The 24,867-nt window shown below is 41.2% G+C and overlaps 1 protein-coding gene across 1 annotated transcript in view; it reads left to right on the forward strand.

Annotated features, from left to right (window-relative positions):
- Nucleotides 1-24,867, forward strand: part of LIG3 (DNA ligase 3) — a 1,243,614-nt gene that overhangs the window by 776,081 nt on the left and 442,666 nt on the right. Inside the window, exon 18 of the mRNA XM_044058542.1 lies at nucleotides 18,855-19,001. Within this exon, the coding sequence (XP_043914477.1) occupies nucleotides 18,855-19,001 (147 nt within the window). The remainder of the gene's footprint in view (nucleotides 1-18,854; nucleotides 19,002-24,867) is intronic.

Raw genomic sequence — 24,867 nt, forward strand, 5'->3', positions numbered from 1 at the left:
TGTCAAGCCTATATGGCCAAGTTCCTACTTGCCACATTCTCAAACATGAATCAGATAGTTTCTTTTTTTTTTTCCACGTTCTGATGCCAAATCCTCCCTGACTAATGTGCTTTCTTTTATATCTCAGGTCACATGGTGCAGCTGATGCATTCTCTAGAGCTGCAACCACAAGATCTGTAATCCAGAAATATCCCCAGCTGAGATTATGTAGTCTCCCTGAGGATGTTAAGTACTGAATGCCCAATTAAATAAAGAAGTCCTGTTTGATAGTTGTTCTGTGGAGTCCTAAATCTGTTTGAAAGGGTAAACTAATCCAGGAAGTAGAGAGTCATTTTTATTCTGGAATTCTAAAGTATAATCCTTCCAATCCTGGATCCTTTTCAGAGAATCTTTTAAACCAGAGTAGCAAAAGTAAGGGAAGCAACAGTACAGTGTGACATAGGTTTCCAAGAAAAAGGGAACTAGCCCCAGGTGTCGTCTTAAGTACAGAAATGTGCAAGATTGAATAAGCATTTTTTTTCCTTTCCCCACTCCAGCCATCTTTACAAAATAACAGAAAATATGTTTCACTGTCATTTAGGGAACGAGTAACAGATGCTTGGGCATTAGGAATAATGTAGCAGGGCAACAAATGGCAGTGTAACTCTTTTTCTCCATAGTCAAGAATTCCTCTTCACCCAAAAAAACAGACACATTTGTTTCCTCCCATTCTGTCACATATGCTAGGTTAGTCACATATGCTAGGTTAGGGTGTGATGGATCCCAGCAGGGAAAAGGATTTCACTGCAGGATTTTTCTAGTAACAAAGAAAGAAAGCACCTGTAGACCAGCGTTGGACCTTTCAGTTGTAAACTTGTTTCTAAGATTTCAAAGTGCTTACCCTATAGACTCAGTTTTCCATCATTCATTCATTCCAACATCTTTCTAGTTATGCTAGATATAAAAAATGCTTACCGTCATATTCCTGTCCACAAAATCATCAGACCTTATTTAAGTTTTTCTGCATCTGGATTTCATTTTCAGTTTGCATCCTTACCCTGTAAGGCTCTTCACAGTGTCAAGGGTATTAAAAAAATACCTGGCTGCAGTAATTGGCTTTCACCAAATGCAGAGAATCCACATTTATCCTCATTTGGATGATTAGCCATCATAGCAGACTCTTTAAGGGAAGCCAAACATATCTTCTCCTCCCCATAAATCTTTTTGAAAATCTAGACTTCCAGAGGAGGGAGGGGGCTGGCATAATGGTTAAGGTGTTCACCTTACAGACACAAGGTGCAGGGTTCCATCCTCACATAGGGTAACTGGCTAAGCTTAAAATGGCCCACAGGGGCAGTTAGCCTAGTACTAATCTATGAACCTATCTGTGAACCTATAAATCAACCTAGAGAAGTCTTCCCTAACCTCTTCCCACATATTGACACTTTCTGGAAAGTCTGTTAGGCTATCAAGATGAAAGTGCCTTTCGCCATCCAGAACCTTTTACCATCTTCATTTCCTGAACATGATTCACCAATCAATGACAACAGCAAGGAAAAATCTCAGAATTTTAGGCTAATTGTCTTCAAATATTCCAATGCTTCCCTTTGCTAGACTCCACATAAGGAAGATTCATTATTAACCAAGTGCTAATGAAAGCTTTGTGGTAAAAAGTCAACCAATATGCTTCTTATATTCTGAAGTCCTTTCAGATTGACTTGGATGAAAGCACTTAATATTTGATTAAATTGTCTTTCTACATTACGGTGATTTGTTCATAGGTTCATAGGTGTGTTCTAGGCTAATGGACTTGGAGCCTTTACAAGCCTAGCCCATAGGATTACCCTGGCATTGTGCCACCCGACCTTAGTTCCCAGTCCTCTGTCGAGTAAAGCCACTGGAGTAATCCCTGGGGTGAATTTTCTATTTCCCATCCACTCATCAAGATTTCTCTTGAAGAGGGCCAGTGAGGTGCTTTGCTTGACATGTATGGGAAGTCTATTCCATAGCATGGGCAGTCTCTGGGTTATGAACCTGTCCTTCCAGCATGTTCTGTTGATTGTGGTAATGAGGTTGAGGTCTCTAGATCTTGTGGTGTGGAGGGATTGGGATTTCTTTAGATGTAGCATTTCTAACAGGGCTGGGTCAGACATGGCTTTGCAAGTCAAGCAGAGATCACCTCTAAGTAGGCGATATGAGACAGAGAATAGTTGGAGTTTTTTGAGTCTGTCCATATAGGACAAATGTTTAAGGCCTAGAATCCTCTTGGTGAGGTACGTTTGTGCCCTCTCCAGTTGTTGCAGGTGTTTAGTGAGGTACATGCCAAATGGGGCATTGTACTCCTTGATTGGCCTAATGAGGAAAGAGTAGAGGGAGACAATGACCGCTTTCTTCCTGGATGCAAAACCCTTAGTAATGAGATGTGCCACACAGAAGGACTTTCTGACCACAGTGGCAATGTGGTGGTCAAAAGAGAGGTTGCTGTCAACCTGTGTTCCCAGATCTCTTAAATCCTTCTGTGTTCTGTGGACTACCATCAATGTGGTAATTCATGGGAACTGGATTTTTCCCAAAGGGGATGACGACACATTTTTTGGCATTGAGCTTAAGGCTGTGGTTCTGACACCAGTCATTGGTCTTAGTGAGGCCTTTCTGTAGGAAAACAACTGCCGCAACTTAGCTACTTCCCTTCCATCTATATGGTGCTTGCATTTTCTTAAATCTACCAGCTACACAATCCCACCTTCTCAAACAATGCTGCAGTAAAATAGCAACATTTGCTGCTACTATACCATACAGAACACACCACTGCTTAACTCTAAAACAACTATAGTAGACTGAACTGCAACATACCCTAACTTTCTCAATTAGTTATTACACACAACATAATCTACAAATCAGACAAATGCTCCAGCATCACCAGTTCAAGCTTCAGCTTTGGTACAATAGATGGCTTCCAGTAATTTAATAGAAAAATTATAAACAAAGACATTGGAAACCTTCAAACACTGGACCCCACCCAATTTGGCTTCATGAAGGGCCAATCTTGTCTCCTGAACCTGATTGACTTCTTTGAATCAGTCGCCAGAGCTGTGGACGAGGGTAAGGTGGTCCACACAGCCTGTCTGGACCTCGCCAAGGCCTTCAACACCATCCCCCCACTCTGGAATCATAGATAAACATACTAATCTGGGCATTAATCCCTACTTCACTCGATGGGTTGCCAACTGGCTTACTGACAGAACCCACACTGTAAAAGTAGCCAACTCCAAATCCAGCTCCAGACAAGTGGAGTACCTCAGGGTTCAGTCCTGGAACTGCTCTTGTTTGGCATCAACGTCTCTGAAGTACAGGTCAACACTAAGAGACTCTGGCTAACAAAGTTGGCGGATGACTGCAACTGGGAGCCATTATTGAATCCCCAAATGATGTGGATATTCTACAAAAGGGCCTTACAGAAACAGATGCTTGGTGCCAGAGCCATGGGCTCAAGCTCAATGCCAAGAAATGTATAATTATACCCTTTGGGGAAAAACATGAACCCGTGAATTACCACATAGGTGGCAGTACACTAAACACCGAAAGTGTAATAAGAGACTTAGGTACACAGGTGGACAGTGGTCTCACCTTCGATAACCATATCAGCACAACAGTCAGGAAATCCTTCTATGTGGCACACCTCATCACTAAGGGCTTTTCATCCAGAAAAAAGGAGGTCATTGTCCCACTGTACTCATCCCTCATTAGACCCATTATAGAATACAATGCCCTGTTTGGTATGTACCTCTCAAGATATCTGCAGCAACTGTAAAGGTCTCAGAAATACCTCACTAAAAGAATCACAGGCCTAAAACAGATGCCCTATGATGACCGTCTAAAAAAACTCCAGGTGTACGCTGTTGCATATCGTCTGCTCAGAGACGGTCTCTGCTTAACATACAAGGCCATGTCAAACCCAGCGTTGTTGGACATGCTACACATAAAGAAATCCCAATCCCTCAGAGCCACACACTCCAGGGATCTAAACCTTGTCATCACAATGAACAAAAGATGCTGGAAGGATAGCTTCCTGACCCAGAGACTCCTCAGACTCTGGAATAGACTGCCCATATATGTCAAGCAGAGCTCCTCTTTGGCCCTCTTCAAAAGGAACCTTGACGATTGGATGGGAGATAGGAAATTCACCCCGGGGATCATGTCAGTCGCCCTGCTAGACAGGGGTCCAGGGCAGTAAATATTGTGGGAAGAAATAGCCAGGGAATTGTTATGGCTAGGATTGTTAGGCCCTAGGGCCGATAGCCTAGTACCAACCTATGTACCTATAAAATAAATCAAATTTACTCAGAGGTCATTAAAATAAATGGAATATTGAAGGAATATATCAAGTCCAATAACAAAAGACTGGAAAAGTAGAAGAAGCCTTTAACTATTTGGATGAACTATAAAACTGCAAAAAATTGGAATTTCAAGTTAAGAAGAAACTCTCTGTATGAGTTTTTCAAGAAGAGCAGTTTCATAAAATGTAGACTTAGAAGATGGAGCTCACAGAGAAAACCTGAGATTTTCTGCTGTACCATAGGCAGTGGAAGAAACTAACTGTATTAATTTTATGAAAACACAAGTGAGCAGCTGGGCTGATGTCCCAGAGCAAGATCTGTTAATTTTAAGGGCATGCTGAGTACATAAGAAAGCAGCCAAGACCCGCATTAGTAAAAATTCAGTAATACCAACAAAAAGAGTGGATCCTGACAAACCTGTGAAAGAAAGGAAAAGTACTAAAAATAGGACACAACAGAACATTTGTGGAAAATGATGAGAGAGACTTTGCCAGTAAAACATTTTCCATTTTTCTAAATGAAAATGCTTGAGAAGTAGAGAATAGCACAGGAGCAGGCTAGAAGAATCAGGAGCACCTTAAATTTGAACCAGAGTCTGGTGTTGAGAAATCAAAATAATCAAGAAGACCAGCAACTCTGGTATTGGTGAATAAATGGGAGACTATAAAGCATGCGAAATATTATTTTGCAAGAAAAAGTGGCTGAGAAAGACTGGAGTTTTGTTGACTTTGTTAAACTTAACACTAAAACAGAAAAAGTAGTAACTGTAAGTAAAAAAAAATTGTTCTTATTGATATTTGTATAAAACATTTCATGATTGTTTTCTTTACACTGTGTTTTACTTGTATTCTGCTTTTAACTGCATATTAAACCTCACAAGACATCTGCAACAACTGGAAAGGCCACATAAATACCTCACTAAAAGAATCACAAGCCTAAAGCAGATGCCCTATGCTGACCATCTTAAAAAAACTCCAGCTATACTCTTGTCGCATATTGCCTGCTCAGAGGTGATCTCTGCTTAACATACAAAGCCATGTCAAACCCAGAGCTGTTGGACATGCTACACTTAAATAAATCCCAATCCCTCAGAGCCACATGTTCCAGGGATCTAAACCTGGTCATCACAGTAAACAAAACATGCTGGAGGGATGGGTTCCTGACCCAGAGACTCCCCATACTCTGGAATAGACTGCCCATACATGTCAAGCTGAGCGCCTCTTTGCCTCTTCAAAAAGAACCTTTATGATTGGATGGGAGATAGGAAATTCACCCCAGGGATCACGTCAATCGCCCTGTTAGACAGGGGACCAGGAAAGTAATAGCCAGGGAATTGTTATGGCTAGGCTTGTATAGGCCCTAGGGCCGATAGCCTAGTGCCAACTTATGAACCTATGAAAAGACACCACAGCTCTGTCTCTTGTGAGTCGGACAGAAATTAGTACAGGTCAATTAAGGAGTCAAACATAAGTTAGAAGAGGTCAGTTCAGGTTAATCATCTGTGAACTGAGGGGGTGGAGCTAGGAACACCACTAGTTGCCTGCCCCATATGTTAATTTGACCATATATCTCATTTCCTCTCTGCTTTTACTGGTTGGTGTGAGTAAGCACAAAAATTATCATTTTGTGAAATCACTCCCCTTCAGCTGTTTAAATTTATTTGCCGCCCTACTGTATTCCATAGTACCAGAATATATAAGTGACCACCCCCTTTCAATCTGTCTTGCTGTTTTAAAAAATAGTGACTCTCCACTAAAGCTTAACTTTTTAGACAGGTAAAACTTGTTACCAACTTTCACATCCAACTCCTCTAGTGCACACTGCAGTGTATAGGATAAACCTTTTTTTCATCTTACCTTTAAGCATCTATTGCAAGACCACCAGTTATTGGAGAGCCCACGTTCTGCCTGTCATTAGTCATCATGGGATTAGTGCTTCTGTTTTCTCCTGGCGAGAGAAGGAGTGCATTTACATTATTTCCTGGAGACAGTTGTTTACCAGAAAGCTTAATATCTGTTTTATAGGTGACAGCTTGGAACCTGTGCTTATATTCTGATACTGGTGAGAGTAGAAGCAGAGTGCATTGATTCCTGACTGTTTGTGGATGGAGATTGAGGGTCTGTGCTTAACATGCCTGATTGGTCTGTTTGCTATTTGAGGCATTTACCAGAAAAAGGCTACAAGCCTGGAGACCCCTGCATCATCTGGGACAAGACTGTGGATCACCAAACAGGCTGTGGCCTGCTTCTCTTCTTGGGATTGGTGCTAACATTTTGCTTCTGATGAGAAAAGAAACAAAGCAGTATCTTATCCCAACAGAGTGAAGCCGTGCTGAGACCACCATTAGTAGTAGGAGTATCTTATCCCAACAGAGTGAAGCCGTGCTGAGACCACCATTAGTAGTAGGAGTATTGTATCCCAACAGAGTGAAGCCGTGCTGAGACCACCATTAGTAGTAGGAGTATTGTATCCCAACAGAGTGAAGCCGTGCTGAGACCACCATTAGTAGTAGGAGTATTGTATCCCAACAGAGTGAAGCCGTGCTGAGACCACCATTAGTAGTAGGAGTATCTTATCCCAACAGAGTGAAGCCGTGCTGAGACCACCATTAGTAGTAGGAGTATCTTATCCCAACAGAGTGAAGCCGTGCTGAGACCACCATTAGTAGTAGGAGTATTGTATCCCAACAGAGTGAAGCCGTGCTGAGACCACCATTAGTAGTAGGAGTATTGTATCCCAACAGAGTGAAGCCATGCTGAGACCACCATTAGTAGTAGGAGTATCTTATCCCAACAGAGTGAAGCCGTGCTGAGACCACCATTAGTAGTAGGAGTATCTTATCCCAACAGAGTGAAGCCGTGCTGAGACCACCATTAGTAGTAGCCACGCAGTAGCCATTCACGTGACTCCCCTCTTTTCATCATTCTTGACAAGCTAATTCTTTATTTTCAGTAAGTACTGATTGACTTCTTCTTAACTTCAGAGTATCTGCCTCAATACTTCATCCTTAAATTTTCAGGGTCTACATATTGGTTTCCCCTCGAGTGTTCGGCAGTGCTCTGTACAGACTCAGACACTTCGAGTGACATTTTTCCTGTAAAAGGCTTCAGTAATTAATATATTCAGCTCATATCCAGGCATGTCTAAAGGTCAGTTCCCAGTGCTTTCTCCTGTCAACCTGGTGAAACTGGGCATCCTGAGGCAGTGTAACAACTGCCTCATGTACACAGACAACCCTCTTCTCTTACCTCCCAACACTATGACTTGTGAGAGATGCAGATATATAGCCACATTGGAAGCCAAGTACTCTCCCACCAAGACTGGATTAGCCAGTCAAGAGGAGAAGGATAATACCTGAACCACACCACATTCAACACATAGCCGTCTAGAACATACACCACCACAACCCTCATATAGTAACACAGACACACACCTACTTTCGCAAAGGCTCTCAATAACAATCTGCCCAAAAAAACAGAGACCTCTGAGGCAGAAACGCAACCACCACATCCTAGCACAAACCGTGAGAGCCCATAAAGCAAAACAACTTACCCAATACACTAGTCATAGGTGACTCAATAGTAAGGCACACTGATGTCCCACTCACTAGGCTGAATAGGAGAAAGTTACAGTCAGCTGCCTGTTGGCCATCAGGATCTGCCACGTAACGCATGCACTTAGGTCACTCCGCAACAGGTACAAATGTGTGAATGACCTGAGACGTACCTCCCTGGACTACATGAAAAGAGACATAGAGGAGCTTTCTGATCTTGTAGCCCAGGCAGGTATGACCCTAGCTCTGAGTAGCATCCTACCATCACCCAGAATTATACCACAGTACAAGCAGAAAATGATTGACTTCAACAATTGGCTAAGTTTCTGGTGTCATTCTAAGGGGATCCAGTATCTGTCTACCTGGGATGAAATGATCCACAGACTTCGATGCTTCGCCAGAGATGGCCTGCAGCTGTCACCTCAGGGATTCCAGATACTGGCCAAGGCTCTTGCCACCCCATAGTGCCTTTTTTAGGCAATGTCCTAAAGACAAAATTACAACCATAACAGCTACAAGCAAATGAAATCTGAGGGTTATGCTACTCAAGGCTAGAAGTCTAAATCTCAAAATGCACTCGCTCGAAGCACTCCTTAAAATGGGGAACATCAACATCTGTGCAGTGACCGAGACCTGGTTCAAGGCTCCAGAGAGCACCCCAGCACTACCAGGCTATAATTCATACCACACCTTTCGGCTCCTAAACCTGGACCGAAGCACTTAAGGTGGTGGTTTTTCCATATTCATAAAGATATGCACACCTCCAGACTAGTAGCCCAACATAACGCATCAGAGATACTTCAGGTACAACTAACACTGGGTAAAATTGCATTCCAGGTTGTAGCCTGCTATAGATCCCACACCATGTCCCAAGACTCCCACTCCACATTCCTAAACACACTGAAAAATATTAGGGTACAACCCAATACCCTTATACTGGGAGACTTTAACTACCCCTCCATTAACTGGGAAAAGGACTCCTGTACCAACACACTTGCTCAACGTTTTCTGAAATTCATTAATTCCAATGCCCTGGACCAACTCATTCTTACCCCACCAGGGGTAGAAACATCCTTGATCTGGTCATTACTACATGGGTGACCGTTGCTCTACACCAGTAATCAACTCCTCCCTGGTCAGATGTGACCACAAGCTAATCACCATGGATATCCACTTCCCACCCTCACCCCCCCCAAAGGAAACTACTGTAACAAAATTCGCCAAAACCAATTTTGAGCTTCTAAAAACAGAGGTGGCTAACTTCACAACACCCATGCAAATGGAAAATAGGTGCAGGACTGCTGAATCATGCACCAGTGCACTGTATGAGCACATTCACAAGTGCATGGACTGGGCCCTACCAAACAGAACCAAGATGCTCTCCTCCAAAAAAAGGAAGCCAATTTGGTGGTCCCCCACCATAAACAAACTCTACAACAGAAGGAAAGAACTGTTGCAGAAAAAGGTGAAGTCCCAAGACTGGAAAAATTCCTTTGTTAGCCTCAGCAGAAAACTGAGATCCATCATCAAATCCTCTAAAGCTAGCTGTGAAAACAAAATTGCAGCAGATTCTAAAGACAACCACAAGGCATTCAATAGTTATGTCAAGAATCTACATGGCAATACTCAGATCTGCTCTGAGTTACAGCACAATGGCAATACATATACAGAACCAACTGATATTGCCAACATATTGACTGACAGGTTCATTGCGAACTTTGCTCCCTTTTCACTTCCTAAAGGGCCTATCACAATACCTGAAGAATGCCAAGTCCCTATTATCACAGCTACACAGGTAAAAACCGCACTGTCCAAAGCCAAGAATACAGCTTCCATGGGACCTGATAATATCCCTGGCTGTGTTCTACCTGAATTACAAAGTGAACTGGCACCACACCTGAGTACACTGTTCAATCACAGCCTCATTTCAGGCTTTGTTCCTACTGAATGTCACACTGCAGCAGTCATCCCACTCCACAAAGGGGGAGCGACTACAGACCCTGGGAACTACCGCTCCATTAGCCTGACTAGTCTGATATGAAAGGCTGTGGAGTGCATCATCATGGACCTTATAAATAAGGACATAGGGAATCTCCAAACTCTGGACCCCACGCAATATGGGTTTGTGAAAGGTAGAGCATGCCTGCTTAACTTGATAGACTTCTTCGAGTCTGTCACCAGAGCTGTGGATGAGGGCAAGGTAGTTGACACAGCCTACTTAGATTTTGCCAAGGCCTTCAACACCATCCCTCACTCAGGAATCATAGATAGACTCACTAAACTAGGCATACACCCCTATGTAATAAGATGGGTTGCCAACTGGCTCACTGAGAGAACCCACACTGTGAAAGTAGCAGACTCCAAATCTGACTACCGACCAGTTGCAAGTGATGGCCCACAGGGCTCGGTCCTAGGTCCTCTCCTGTTTGACATCTACTTCTCTGAAGTTCAAGCCAACACAAAATGGATTCTGGCTGACCAAGTTCACAGATGATTGCAAACTCGGAGCCATTATTGATTCTCCAGCTGATGTAGACATTCTACAAAAAGGCCTCACTGACACCAATGACTGGTGCCAGAACCGTGGCCTTAAGCTTAGTGCCAAAAAGTGCTTTGTGTCATTCCCTTTGGGAAAAATTCGGTGCCCATGAACTACCACATAGGCGGTAGTTGATAACCACATTGCCACTGAAGTCAAAAAGTCTTTCTATGTGGCACATCTCATTACAAAAGGTTTCTCATCCAGGAAGAAAGAGGTCATAATCCCTCTGTACTCATCCCTCATTTGACCTATTATAGAATACAGTGCCCCATTTGGTATGTACCTCACTAGACACCTACAACAACTGGAAAGGCCACAGAAATACCTCACTAAGAGTATCCTAGGCCTTAGACACATGCTCTATACGGACAGACTAAAAAAAACTCCAGCTGTACTGTGTCTCTTATCGCCTACTTAGAGGCGATCTCTGCTTGACCTACAAAGCCATATCTGACCCAGAGCTGCTAGATATGCTACACCTAAAGAAATCCCAATCCCTCCGTGCCACACGCTCCAGGGACCTTAACCTCTTTACCACAATAAACAGAGCATGCTGGAGGACAGGTTCCTAACCCAGAGACTTCTTCCTATACTCTGGAGCAAACTTCCCATTCACGTCAAGCAGAGCACTTCACTGGCCCTGTTTAAGAGAAATCTTGACGAGTGGGTTGGCAATAGGAAGTTTACGCCAGGGATCACTTCAGTGGCCTTGCTTGACAGGGGCACTGGGAGCTAACTTTGGGTGGCATGATGCCAGGGAATCTTCTTGGGCTAGGCTTTTATGTAGGCTCCAGGGCCGTTATTCAGTTTATAGGTTCATAGGTATATACCAGGCTGTGATATTATATAGCAGTTTTGTATATGGTACAGTCAGGGTTGTTTTAAATCGGGGTCTTTTCAGTGACTGTTGTATATGTTAAATGATATTAAAATAACCGTTTCTCTTTGTTGTAAGAAATGTAGGCTTTACACTATAACAAGATAAGAAAGGCTGGGTAAAGCAAGTTTAAGTTAATATAATGCTGTAATCTTGAGTTGCTGCAGTGGGGGTGGAGTGTAAAAGTGTACTGATTATATGCAGAATTAAGATATTTTCCCTTATTTTTACAAGAGTCGATGTCCAGATTAATGTCTGTAGCTTAAGCTAGAAACAATTTTCTGCAAGCAAATAGATTTGAAAAAATAAGATAAAGTGATGAATGGTATGAAAACTGCTGTTTCTTGTATCTACAAAGATATTAGCTTGTTGTGTTTTCCATTAGCAGGTATTCTCAGTGGGAGACAAGTCTGCAGCTGAGAACAGTTGGCCAGGGGAATTTTGTGCATTGTGCTATGAGTGAAATTTACAAAGATTTCTTCATGCATCTGCAGAGGTGTTAGTTGCTTTTTTTTTCTCATTGACGACTAGTTATACATGAAGTTGAGCTGTCTGCAGATGCAAGCAATTAATCTTTGGAGTTCCAAGCATTCTTTGCTTAGGAAAATGCAAAATTTAAAGGTACAATGGTAAGCAGTTTAGTATAAAATAGTCAGACATTTCGTGAAGTGAATGGTTCTGAGCATTCTTTGCTTAGGAAAATGCAAAATTTAAAGGTACAGTGGTAAGCAGTTTAGTATAAAATAGTCAGAAATTTAGGGAAGTGAATAAGAGGTAGCATCCTCCCCAGCAGCCTTAATACTTAACGTATTTAACTGGAAAATGCACAGTTTAGTTTAATTTAAAGGTAGCCAGAACACTTTTTCTTAGGGCTAAAAATTAATGTTTTCTGAAAGCAAGCAATTTATTCACATCTTTCAGGGTAACAGAGATAAGAAAAGAACAGACAGCAATCAGTAGAAGTGGGAAACTGGTTGTAACATGCACTTTAGCATGGGTAATCTTAAGATTATGTAATGCCTGTGAGTACAACTGTAGGGCACTTGTCCCTATTTGGGGTTGGGGAGGGGGGGTTAAACTTCATTTGCTGAAAATGTACATAGTTTTGTGTGTTTTGTTGTAGGTTTAAAGGGGGTGAGATCGTTCTTAAAGTGTATTTAGTTTTTTGTCTTATGGTTTTCCTTGAAGGAAGAAGTCTTGAAAAATTTGACATAGGAGATGAGAAGAAACAACTATAAAAGATCAGCATGCCAAACAGTGTTTGCATGTAAGACAAACGTAGAAAATACGTGTGGGCAACACAGTGGTACAGTGGTTAACATTGTCACTTCACAGTAAGGGGTTTTCCAGTTCAATTCTCATCTGGGGTGCCTTCTGTGCGGCGTCTGCATGTCCTCCCTGCATTCATGTGGGTTTCCTCCCACATTCTAAAAACATGCATCTGGAGGGTTTCTCCCCGGGCCTCTGCTGAAAATAGGCTCTGTCCTAGTTAGACTTTCCTGGTCAACAAATGTTAAATATATGCTCAAAAAAATGTCCTATATAATAGTGGGAACAATAGCTTTTTAACATAACTTCTGCTCTGTCCATACTGTCTCAGGATGAAAATTAACTTGCAGGTACAGAGCAAAAGGTAAGAATATTGAATTATATTAGTAAGTGCAGAGTGCAAATAGCAATGCCGCAGGACACCCATTTGGAAAGAAATGCGCATATAAATTTGACAAAAAAAAGATTTCAAGATGGATATTCAGCAGAATATAAGAGACACAGGAAAAGATGAGTAATAATACTGATTGCTAGAGGGACTCCCATAGTGATAGAACAGAAAAAAAAAAACAGTAATGGTAGATTTGTGGTAGTAAGGGGCTACTGACCAGGAAGGAGGACTACACTGACATATGTTCTATTCCAAACTGCTATTATGGAGCTTAAGAAATTTTGGGGAGAAATAATCAGCTTTTAGCAGGGAATATTGTTTACAGGTGGAAACTGGATCTTGATTGACAGTAATGTGGGTAGAAGGGAAAAATATAACAAAAACAGGGTACATTTCTTAAGAAATTTACAACAGTATTTGTTATGGAAGATGTGAATTCAGTAGTAGGAACTCAAGAAAGAATTTACATATTATTCCCCATGGTGCAATAACTGAGCTAAACTAAATATTTATATTTCACAGGTGCATGTGCATTTAACTGAAAACTTTGACACGCATCCAGTAACTTTCAGATCATGAGCCAGTATAAATACTAAGATGAAGATGCAGGGTAGTGAAGTAAAAATCGGACACTGGCGCTTTCCCAGCCCCCCTGATAGAAAGAGAGGAAGGAATTCAAGTAATGGGTAATGGAAATTAGAGAAGATAGAAATTTCATCTGAAGAGATAGCTAGTGAGTGGGGTAAAATGAAAATGGGAGTTGAAAAATAAGGTAGAAATAAAAGAGAGAAATATGGTTAAGAAGTAATGGGAATTATTTAGAGAAGTTGACAAAAATATTGCAGAATAAGATGAATCTCAGAACAAGAACATGAGAAACTACACAGTGACAGAAAACAAAGGACTGTCTGGAAAATATACACGAGTTTAGAAAGATTGCTGTTAAGCAGCTGTGTTTTGATAACTCCAGAGCAAAAACACTTTTAGCACAGTAACTTAGGCAACATAAAGGGTTGTCTACAAACTTAGGGGGCCACTGACAAGAAGGACAACCAGGGATCCTGTGGTGGTATTAGAGATATTTTGGAAATTTTATGAAAATCTGAATAAATCAGAGAAATGTTAAAACCAAGAAAGAGCACAAATGGAAATATTTATGGAAGACTTAATTATGCCAAAGACAGAGGAAGATGAGACTCAACAACAAATAGTTACGATAGGAGGAGATGAGATAAATTTTATAATGGTGACTTATAATCAATCAGCAGAGATGTTTCCAGTAACAGATAGTATTCCTGTGAAAATCTGGCAGTTAGGAGAGAAGAAAGTGATAAAGATCTGGGAGATTTTGAGTAGTATTTTAAAAAGGAGGAGAAGCACAGCCATCTTAGAAGAAAGCTCTGGTGGCTGTATTAACCCAAACAGGGTAAATACCCATAAGACCCATTCTTGTATAGAGCCACTTCAATTGTAAACCATGATTATAAAGAGCTTATGTCTATACTAGTTAAAAGAATGGCAAATGTGTTGCCAAAATTGATTTATGTGAATCAGTATGGTTTTGTGGAGGGGGAAGCAAACACTTAACAACATTAATAGAACAATGATGCTCCAGAGGGAATCAGAAGTACTGCTGTTGTTGGTAGGTCTTGATGCAGGAGAAGGCATTCGACTGACTAGCGTGGGATTTTGAGTATATCAGTGGAAGCATTTGCTTTCCCTGATAGAATAGTAAGGTTAATTAGGTGACTATATGAGGGGTCATAGGCAAGAATTAAAGTGAGAGGGTTCATTTCCAACCAGGCAGTGTTGTTATCTTTTCATTTGCTGTTTACTTTATGTTTAGAGTCATTAACAGGGAAAGTGAGGGACTTAGTGATGCAGGGATGATGAAAAAAGTTGATTTTCTTTGCAGCTGATGATATTTTGTACTTGATGGATCTGGAGGGAGACATTTCTGTGTTGTAGAGCATTTTGAGGTAATGTCATGTCTTTTCAGGATATAAAACTGGTGAGTATAAAATGGAGGCTATAGCCGTAGATTGCGTGCCCACACACTAATTGGTTCAACATTGCTCATATTTATGGGGACACAATGAAATTAAGTATTTGGGAATATCCTGTTGTGCCAGGATGTGTGGGAAGAGACTAAACAAAGGGTGGTACAGGAACTGAGAAACTTGAAGCTCCTTTTTGTGGATATGGATGTTGCGATATGGATCTTGGAGGTGTTTGGTCCCTTTGGTGTTGTATATGGGTCAGGCATGCTTTTGTCCACCAGAAGAAGTTGTGTAAAATAACCAATGGAGAGTCGAGGGAATTTGTGAGAGGAAAAGGGCAAGAGTTAATCGGTGTAAGCTAATTCTCACAATAGAGCAGGGTGGTTTGGGGTTGCCTAATTTGAAGGGATGCTTTATACCTGTACAGTTAAGGTTCATATACATAGCACAGGCAGAAGGTTGTAAATCAAAGTGGAAGGGGATGATGATGAAGCAGGGGGTGGGGGGTGGTAAATGGGAGTGGAGGATTTTGGATGCAGATTCTTGAAACAAATAACTACAACAATACAGAATATTATATTCATTGAGTTGCAGGAAGTATTCTGAGAACTGAGACAGCTGTGTAATGGAGAAAAGAAATGTTGCTAGTGGTGGGTATGACTGCAAGTAGGGGTACAAAGGGGTAGGCAAGAGAGGGCTGGAGTTTGCTGGGGAGAACTGGCAAGGGAGACATGATACTGGGTGCAGATGGTAGAGAGGAAGGCTAGTGGAGTAGGATAGGGCTAGTAGGGAGTTTGAGCTGTAGGCTGGAGACTGCCATTCCTGCCAGGGACTTGCATCGGAGTGTGGGCAGATAGAAGGTGATGGAGGAGTTCTAGGTGTGGAGGACCTGCTCTGGTGGAGTTTTTGTTTAGGTCTAGAGCAGAAGCTTCTTTGAAGGAGGTGATAATTCCTAGGGCATGTGGAATATTGCATGATAACTGTGAGAATCAATCAGAGGATGTTGGAAAGGTTTGGGAAGTGAGACTGGGAACAGTGGGAGGACATGTGTCTCCTGGGTGTGCAACAAATGCCAGAAAGCTTGGGATTTTGCTTGGAAGTGTTTGCATGGATATTTTTTATACCCCAAACAGATTTCAAGAACATTTTCCTCAGGTAGATGGCAGATGTTGTAGGTATGGTGGTGGAGAGGTGGCTGTGAACATACTTTTTGGGATTACATTGAGCTGACAAATTTTAATAGTTCTTTACAGAATACTGTGAGAAATATTGGGAGAGCAAGTGGCTGTAACTAAGGAAATTATTATTTAAGCTGGGACACAGAATCTGAATTTCCTAGACATGGTAAGGCCTTACTAAGTTTAATTCTGTTGACTGTCAAAAAAAGCAATTGCTAGAAAGTGGAAATCAAACTGTAAGCCAACTGTATTTGAAGTATTGAATAATGTAAAAGAGATAAAAGAAGTTGAAATGGGATCTATAGAAAAGGGAAAGAGGAAATACACAGAAATGGACTTTTTGGGAGCATTACTTGCAAAATAATGTTAAGGAGGGAGGAGTAAAGTTTAAGGAAATTGAGTGCTGTTTGTAGGACTAAGAGTTGTAAAGAAAGTAAACATATATACAATGTATAATGTATGTAAATGGAAAAAATGTAAAAATGTTGTGTGCCTATATCTTAAGTTATTATTTAATAGTTTAAAAAAAGTCTTGTTTCAGGCTTTTAGTTCTCTGACAGTACAGGAAGCATTGCAAGTTCAAGCCAAGGAAGTCTCTAAGAGACCTCCTGCTCCACCTCTGAGCCTAGCATGTGATGTTGACCCTGTGGTCCTACCAGAGCTTCAGCCAGTGTTTCAGAAGGGCCCTGAAACCACTAGAAGCCTTCCATCTGACTAGCATATTCTTCCAGGTGAACAAAGGTCTCCTGTTGAGTGAAGTGGTGTCATATACTAACTGTAAATCAGTATGCAAGTTCTCTCAAATTATCTCAGACAGCTTTAGAGAATGGGTCTTGGCTATTGCATCCACATCTGCCTGTGATGACCTTATGGAGAATAGATTCATGCTGGAGCAATGAACACACAAACTGCAAGTACATAGCATTGCTAAAATAGTAAAGAAAACCATAAGCAATTTATGCTAGACTGTGTACCTTTTATACAAACAGTTTATTAAGTATGTTAGTACCATGGATGAGCTACTGAGGGGAAAGGGCAAATCATGACCTATCCTATTTTACACTGCTTTTTTGACTTGCCAGTTATCCAGCTGTGACCATATTGATATTCAGCATTACTACAGTTTACAGCCATGTACCACTACTGACCACGGTGTTTCACAGCTTGGCTTTGTACTGCACTTTCATGAAGTTCAGGATGGTGGCCCAGCAACAGCTGTTCATGCAGCCCCTCCAAGTGAGTTCAGCATTGCTGTTTGCCTTTAAAGAATCTCTAACCTCCTTTGGACTTGAGATTAGTGATTGACAGTTTGTGTAATTTGGTGGTAGTTTCAATGTAAAGTTTTCTCATAAGATGTTTTGCTTACTTTGTTTTAGTATTTCTTGATTTAATTTTCATCCATTTTGGTTGAATGTTTGATAATATCAGGTATGTAAAGCTTTTTCTGATACATTGTTATTTTTGCAGTATTTTGTCATAGGTCATACCTGAAAAGGATCCTGTAGCTAGTGTACTTACCCAGTTAGCAAATGTAAAAATAAGTAACTAAGTTAAATAAATTGAAAGGTTTGCTAGTCCTGTTAGTATCTGCTGGTTTACCACCTTCAACTTTTCTGTTGAAAAATACTTTTCCTTGTTGCCATCATCTCTGCTCATGGGGTCTCAGAGCTTCAGAACCTTGTAGAGAATTATATCTGGTTCTCCAGCTGGATGATCAGGTACTCCTTAAAACCCACCAAGTTTTTCTTCTGATAGTGATGTCAGAATTGATCTTAAACCAGTCATTTCATCTCCCTGCCTTTTTGTCTGTGGGGGTAGAAACCATAGAAGAAGAGGCACTTGGCATCCTCGACATGTACTACCAGTTCATTTTCTACCTGAGTAATCCATCTCCTCATAATTTTACTGCTGCATTATCTCTTGCTATCAGGAAATGAACTGCCAGCCACAAAATGTTACCATTAATGGCTACTTCAAAAGGAATTTGTTTGCTTCTAAGCTCCTTTAAAATTGATATGTTTGCAGATGTTGGACTGTGTGTGCAGGAGTTGGGCCTAGTTGAGCCTCATTTAATATTTGCTACTTCAGAATCCAACTTCCATGGGCTTTCATCTCCTGTCCCAACTGCAAGCCCATTGAGGAGTTCCCCCACAGTTTGATGTAATAAATGCATTCTTATTGTATTATCTTTGAGGAGACCCTCATCAACAGGTCATTAATACTGTTCTGTAATCCCCCAATATCTTGACAGCCCCGCCAGTCAATGACTACTGTTGGACTTTTTTATAAGTAGATTGTGTGTATTTATACATTCTTGTAACACTGCTGATTTTGATTTGCAGGATGTATGTTGGGGCTCACTGCTTGGGCATGAACTGATGGACTTGGTGTGTAAGCTTATTTCCTTAGCATGTCTCATGTCGTAGAGTGTATTAGAGAACACCCAAACCCTTGATCACAGCAACTTCAGTGGAAAGTAGTTGAACTGTCAAAGGAAGGAACGTTCATCTCAATCATAGACCAACAACAGAGAAGGGGTCCCTTCATAGATAACAGGGACAATAAGAACATTTTTGTATTTCTTTGCTTTAGTACTGCCCCTTTCCTCTCTCTTTCTCCTTTTGAGGAAAGGAAGGTAATTGAGCTATTGTTTTAACTGTTTTTCTATATGACTATGTGTTACAGTTGCTGACATCCTTAAGAATTGTATGCCTTTCTTTTTCTATAGAAAGCACCAGTGTGGGAGATCACAGGAGCAGAATTTTCAAAGGCTGAGGCTCACACTGCTGATGGCATCTCTATCCGCTTTCCTAGATGCACCCGTATCCGTGATGATAAGGACTGGAAAACAGCAACAGATCTGCATCAACTCAAGGTAAAAGAAAAAAACAAAACAACCTGGTTACTGACAGCAGCAAAGTAAATAAACATGGTTTAGTGTATTATGTATTTGTGCTGCCAGAATACCAGAATTTGGACCTTAGTTATGGTGGGCTTTGTGAATATCTGATTTGTTTAGGAACAGTAGCCAAATGCCAGAGGTGCTGATATGGTGTGTTGAAACTTGAGCGAGAGAATGCCTAACAGAAGTCTGATGCTTAAGCAGAAATGATCTGATCTTTAGTGTGGATGATGTAACTGCACAGAAGATATTTGCCCTACATTGTAAGTGCTTCTTTTTTAGGTAGTATAATCTCTCATTGCATCTTACCATATTTTAGCGGAGTGTTTTAGCACTTGTCTTTAGTTTGTCATTCTCTGGCACGTTATACCTATCCCATGATTGTGCCAACATCTTCAGCAGGTTTTCCTTTTTGTCATACAAATTCCTAGCAACTGCAGTGTCTGTTCTTACTCATCCACTCAATGGACATCTTTCGTGGTTTCACATACTAACAAAGGTTCCAGAGAAACCGTGTGCACCAAAATGATTAAAAGGTGTTAACAGATGCAAGACACTGCGGTGGTGGTGCTGCGGTAGCGTTGTCGCCTCACAGTTAGACGTTGCCCATTCGATTCTCAGTTAGAGTGTCTTCTGTGTGGCAACATGCGTGAATGGGCGTTCCTTCATTGAAGGTTGTGCGTTAGGCCCGGCAAGCCAGCACGTAAAAATCTACTGCCAGTCATTAGTGGACCGGAGTTCTGCTGTGGCGACCCCTAACCGGGAAAAAGCCGAAAGACACAAAAAAACAGATGCAAGACACTAGAACAATGGTTTTCTCAGCTGCAGAGTTTTGTTTTGCACAGTCCATTGAGATGGTTTTCAGAACAACTATGGGCATCTCATGTCAGTCTGCTTCTAGGGGATATTAAAGCCTGTCTAGATACTGTATTTTTTAATTAGTTTTCTTAGTATACCTCATTGTTGGCTTTCAGTACTTTTATACCATAATGTGCAGTTATTTTTATATATTTCTTAATGGGTAAATGCAGTAGTCAGAAGACTCTTGTAGCAGTCATAACTTGTCTCAGATGTCTTAAGTGTATGGAAAACAAGTAATAGGAAAATAAGTGCATCGATGGTTATCTCTCATAACCCGGAATACGACATACACATATTTGTAGATTTATGACATTTTTTTTTCCTTGTGATTTTTGTCATTCGTCCCTTCCTGATCACCAAGCCTTTTGTGTAAGTTGTACATTCATTCTCTTTCCACCCTGTCTGACCAGCATGCCACATTACTTCTTAGGGTGACCGCCCTGACTTTGGAGAAAGTTTGCTTTATTGTTTTGGTCAAATGGGTATCTGAGGCAGGAGCATCTGGATAGCCATCATTCAGGAAGTTATACAGCTTACTTTGTTCCTTCCTGTCCCACCTTAATTTTTGTTTCATCTTTGTTCCATAATCCCCTGCTTCACCCAGTGTAGTCCTCACCCTAGCGAGTTGATGATCAGACTTCACCATTTCTCTTTGTCAGTCCAGTTTTAAGGATTGATGCTAATTGAACCGGTCTCGGAACTGCCCTACTCCACCATGGTTATCCGAAGCCGTCTTTTGTTTTAGATGGGTGAGGAGAGGAATTTTAAGATGTTCCTGCCCCCCCCCCTCCATAAGAGGCTGATGGGGACACTCACATTACCTGTGAGGACCTCTAGTGCTTTCTTTCTGTGCGTGCTCTCGTGACATTCTCTCATCTGCATACCATTAAAAGCTACAGTGAACGACTTGGTAGTACAGGGGAATAATTCTCAACTGGAGAAGTAAAGAAGGGAAGGAGGTTATAGCCATCAGCTTTGCCATAACATTTTCTCACTTTCTCAGCTGTTGGTAGGCATCCATTGTACATCAGAAGACCAGCAACACCATGTGATGCCAATTGTAAGGCATCTGTCAGACTATAAAAGAATGCATAGTCCCAGATATAGAAAGAGGAAATTTACTTAGGATTGTTTGGCCTGTTTTTGTTTACCAAAACAGTTAGAGGCCCATTGTCAACTTTGAACAAATAAATGATGATAAGAAAAGTCAGAAAGCGTACTCGGCAATTCCCACTTCTTGTACAGGTAAAGGATATCTGCCTTTGTCTCACTAATTATGAAAGTCTGAACAACACCTACATGTAGATCCTGTTTAGAAATCCCTTGGATACTTCTTCAGATTTAGACTAGAAATGTCACACTTTCAGTTAACTTGTTTGACCTTTTGCCTTCTTAATGTGCTCAGAGAGTTCACAAAGTGTATGTTACCATTTTCTCAGCTGAGGCTAAACACATCCACATCTGTCATCATTAGGCTGATAGTTTGAGAGAGGAGTCTTCAGCAGAAGCACTCCAGATAACTTTGGCTCCAATGTTGCAGTGTTTTTAGAGTGTACAGTTCTCCCTGAGTACACAAACATCCAGCTGAGGCCTCAGTCCTAGGGGCCATCCTAGATATGAATAACTGTGTGGTCTTTTGCCACAATTCAGAACACATCTAAAGAAGACCTCTTCTTTCCATCCTCAGCTGGACACACCTGCAGGGAAGAACCTTCCTCTGTCATATTCCATTCTCATGGTCCCATATGTGACAATACAAATGAGAAAAGTACAGTGATGTTTAGAAAACGGTAGTATCAGAAACAGTCTACAGAAAATGTCCTTCCTGTGATTGCTACATTAACCAAGGAGTTTGGCTGCATCATCAAATCTGTTGGAATCATGGACTGCCCTCATCTCACCAGAGCCAAACTGGAGAATGAGAGATGTATAACATATACAATGTGCATAGATTTACTGAGTTTTCTCACACAAGCAGAAATTTTTATGGGTCCATATCTTATGAAATAACTAAACTAAGCCTAAAAAATAGGGTAGTTCATTTATATGCTTTATCATGTAGAAAAACATCAGGATGGATAGCAGCAGTGCAAAATATAAACAAACTGATTAACTGATTACACAGACATGCGTACTTGCATCTCAACAGCTTACTATAAAGTGGCATTCAGGCTCGTTTTGCTCAGTATTTATACACTTATGCAAGCCCAGCCCCTAGAAAGCTTCTTAAAGGTATACATACATATTGATCTACGTCCTCTCTCTTTCTTGAATTGCCCACAGTATAATGACATTTGAATAAGACATGCAGTTGTACAGACAAAAAGAAATAAACAAAACATTCATGTTCTTATGTCCAAGTTGCCATGTATCTGGAACATGGTCTAGAAATGCGACCTGATCTAGTGGTATAGCAATCAGAACTGGGTTTAGCAACAGGGACAGTTATTGGTGAACAACTAGCTTCTGGAGTTTCTGGATTCTTCTCAGGAACCGGGATATTTACTGGAGCATCTTCTGGAACTGGAAATCTGGATAACTCACTCTGAGATATAGAGTCTTTCTTGAAGGTATGATACTGCAATACATGCTCGGACACCGGGATAAAATGTTTCTGATTGTGCCTAAATCCTGCTCCTTGCTATTCCACAATGTACAATCTCGGCTCTGGGCATACACTTTTCACGACTCCAGTCGAATCAAAACCTTTGGATGTCTGCATCCTCACGATCTCTCCTTCATGTAATGGATTGAGAGGTTTGCTAGTTTTATTATAATAGGACTTTGGGATAAGCACTTCTTCAACAGACTGGCTTTCGCTGATCTGTTGTTCTTGACACATGGAACCAATAATTTGTTACTAATGGTAACGTGGTTCTGGTTTGCCTCTACAGAAGTCTCTGTGCAGGTGAACCAAGATGTTTATCATGAAGGACGTTTCTGAGATTCAAGAAAACATCACTATTGTCTTGTTTCGACTTCTCTAGTAATTGTTTCGCACTTTGAACTGTACGTTCTGCCAAACCGTTTGACTGTGGATACTCAGGACTACTTGTAACATGAGTAAAGTTCCACTCTTCAGCAAATCTTTTGAATTGTTGGCTTGTAAACTGTGTACCATTGTCAGAAATAATTTTGTGCGGACTACCATGAACAGCAAAATGACACTTCATCTTAGCAATGACAGTACTGGACACTAGATTAGGAAGCAGGTCAATCTCTAACCAATTTGAGTCTTAATAACACCAATTAATGCTGACCATTCCACTCCAAAATGTCTGTAGCTACCATCAACCAAGGCAGTTCAGGAATCTGGTTTAGCTGAAGTGGTTCTTTCTGTTGATGTGGCTTAGTATTATTGCATACAGAACAAGATGAAAGTACTTTCTCAGTGTTCTGTGACACAGAAGGCCAAACTAGTCCTCTTGCCCTTCTTTTGGTAGAATCTGCTCCTGGGTGGCCACAGTGCAAAATAGTAATATAATCTTGTTGCAAGGACTTTGGAACAATCACTTTTGGATCTTTCCTGATATCATTGTCAGGCAGAATCTCATCTCTGCATGGAAAATAAGGTTGCAGGTCTACTGGGAGGCGAGATTGTTTTGACGGCAATCCTCGACTGATAAAGTGGTTGAGCTTCTGAAGAATTGGATCTGAAGCTTTGTGACTTCTAAGCTCATTAACATGTGTGCAAGATAAACTTCTCACTTCCATGACTTCAAAATCAAGTTTCTCACTTTCATGCTGTTCTATTTATGGGTGATCTGGATAAAGTATCAGCAAGATAAAGAAGTTTGCCTTTCGTGTAGACAAGATTGAAATTATACTTTTGCAATCTGAGCATCATATGTTGCAATCTGGCAAGAGCTGTATGCATAGGCTTTCTCAAAATAGTGACTAGAGGTTGGTGATCTGTTTCAATCATTCCAGACTTGAGCCAACTTTCAGCACCACTTAGAAAGTTGACATGCAAAGATGCATCTTGGTCAAAGTTAGAGCAACACCAAAGAGCATTTGATGTCTTGAAACAGAAAATTGCCAGTCCACCAACTCTCAGATACTATGATGCTCACAAACCAGTTACTCTTTCTTGTGATGCTTCAAAATTTGGTCTTGGTGTTATCATTCTTCAAGGGGGTATATCAGTAACCTATGGAACGTGAACTCTTACCCAAACTGAAATGCAGTATGCTCAGATAGAAAAAGAACTCTTGGCAATTGTGTTTGTATGTTCAAAGTTCCACAATTATATTTATATCTGGGCATCTTGGGGCAATGCAGTAATTGCCTCATGTACACAGACAACCCTCTCCTCCTACCACCCAACACTACAACCTGTGAGAGATGCACTTATTTAGCCAAACTGGAAGCAAAGCTCTCTTCACCCAAGACTAGACTAGACAGTCAAGAGGAGAAGGTAAACACTTGCACCACACCACACTCAGCACATAGTCCCTCAAAACCTACACCACCAAAACACACACATAGAAACACAAAACACACAACACACACCTACATTCGCGGAGGCTCTCAGTAGAAACCTGCCGAAGCAACAGGGACCTCCAAAGCAGAAACACAAGCAACCTCCACCCCCCAATACAACCCAAATGACACATAGCCCACAAACTCAGTGTGCCACTCAACAACAGCCCATAAAGCATAACAATGTACCCAACACTTTAGTCATAGGTGATTCTATAGTCAGGCACACTGATGTTCCACTCACCAGGCTAAACAAGGAGAAAGTTACTGTCAGCTGCCTGTCGGGTGCTAGGATCCACCACATAACGCATGCACTCAAGTCACTCCACAACAAGTACAAATATGACTCTGTCATTGTCCATGTTGGTGTGAATGACCTGAGATGTACCTCCTTGGACTACATGAAAGGGGACATGGAGGAGCTGTCCGATCTTGTAGCCCAGGCAGGTATGACCCTAGCCCTGAGTAGCATCCTGCCATCACCCAGAATGATATC

The sequence above is a fragment of the Protopterus annectens genome, chromosome 16.part0, assembly GCF_019279795.1.
Source record: "Protopterus annectens isolate FY-2018-M chromosome 16.part0, PAN1.0, whole genome shotgun sequence".
NCBI lineage: Eukaryota > Metazoa > Chordata > Ceratodontiformes > Protopteridae > Protopterus > Protopterus annectens.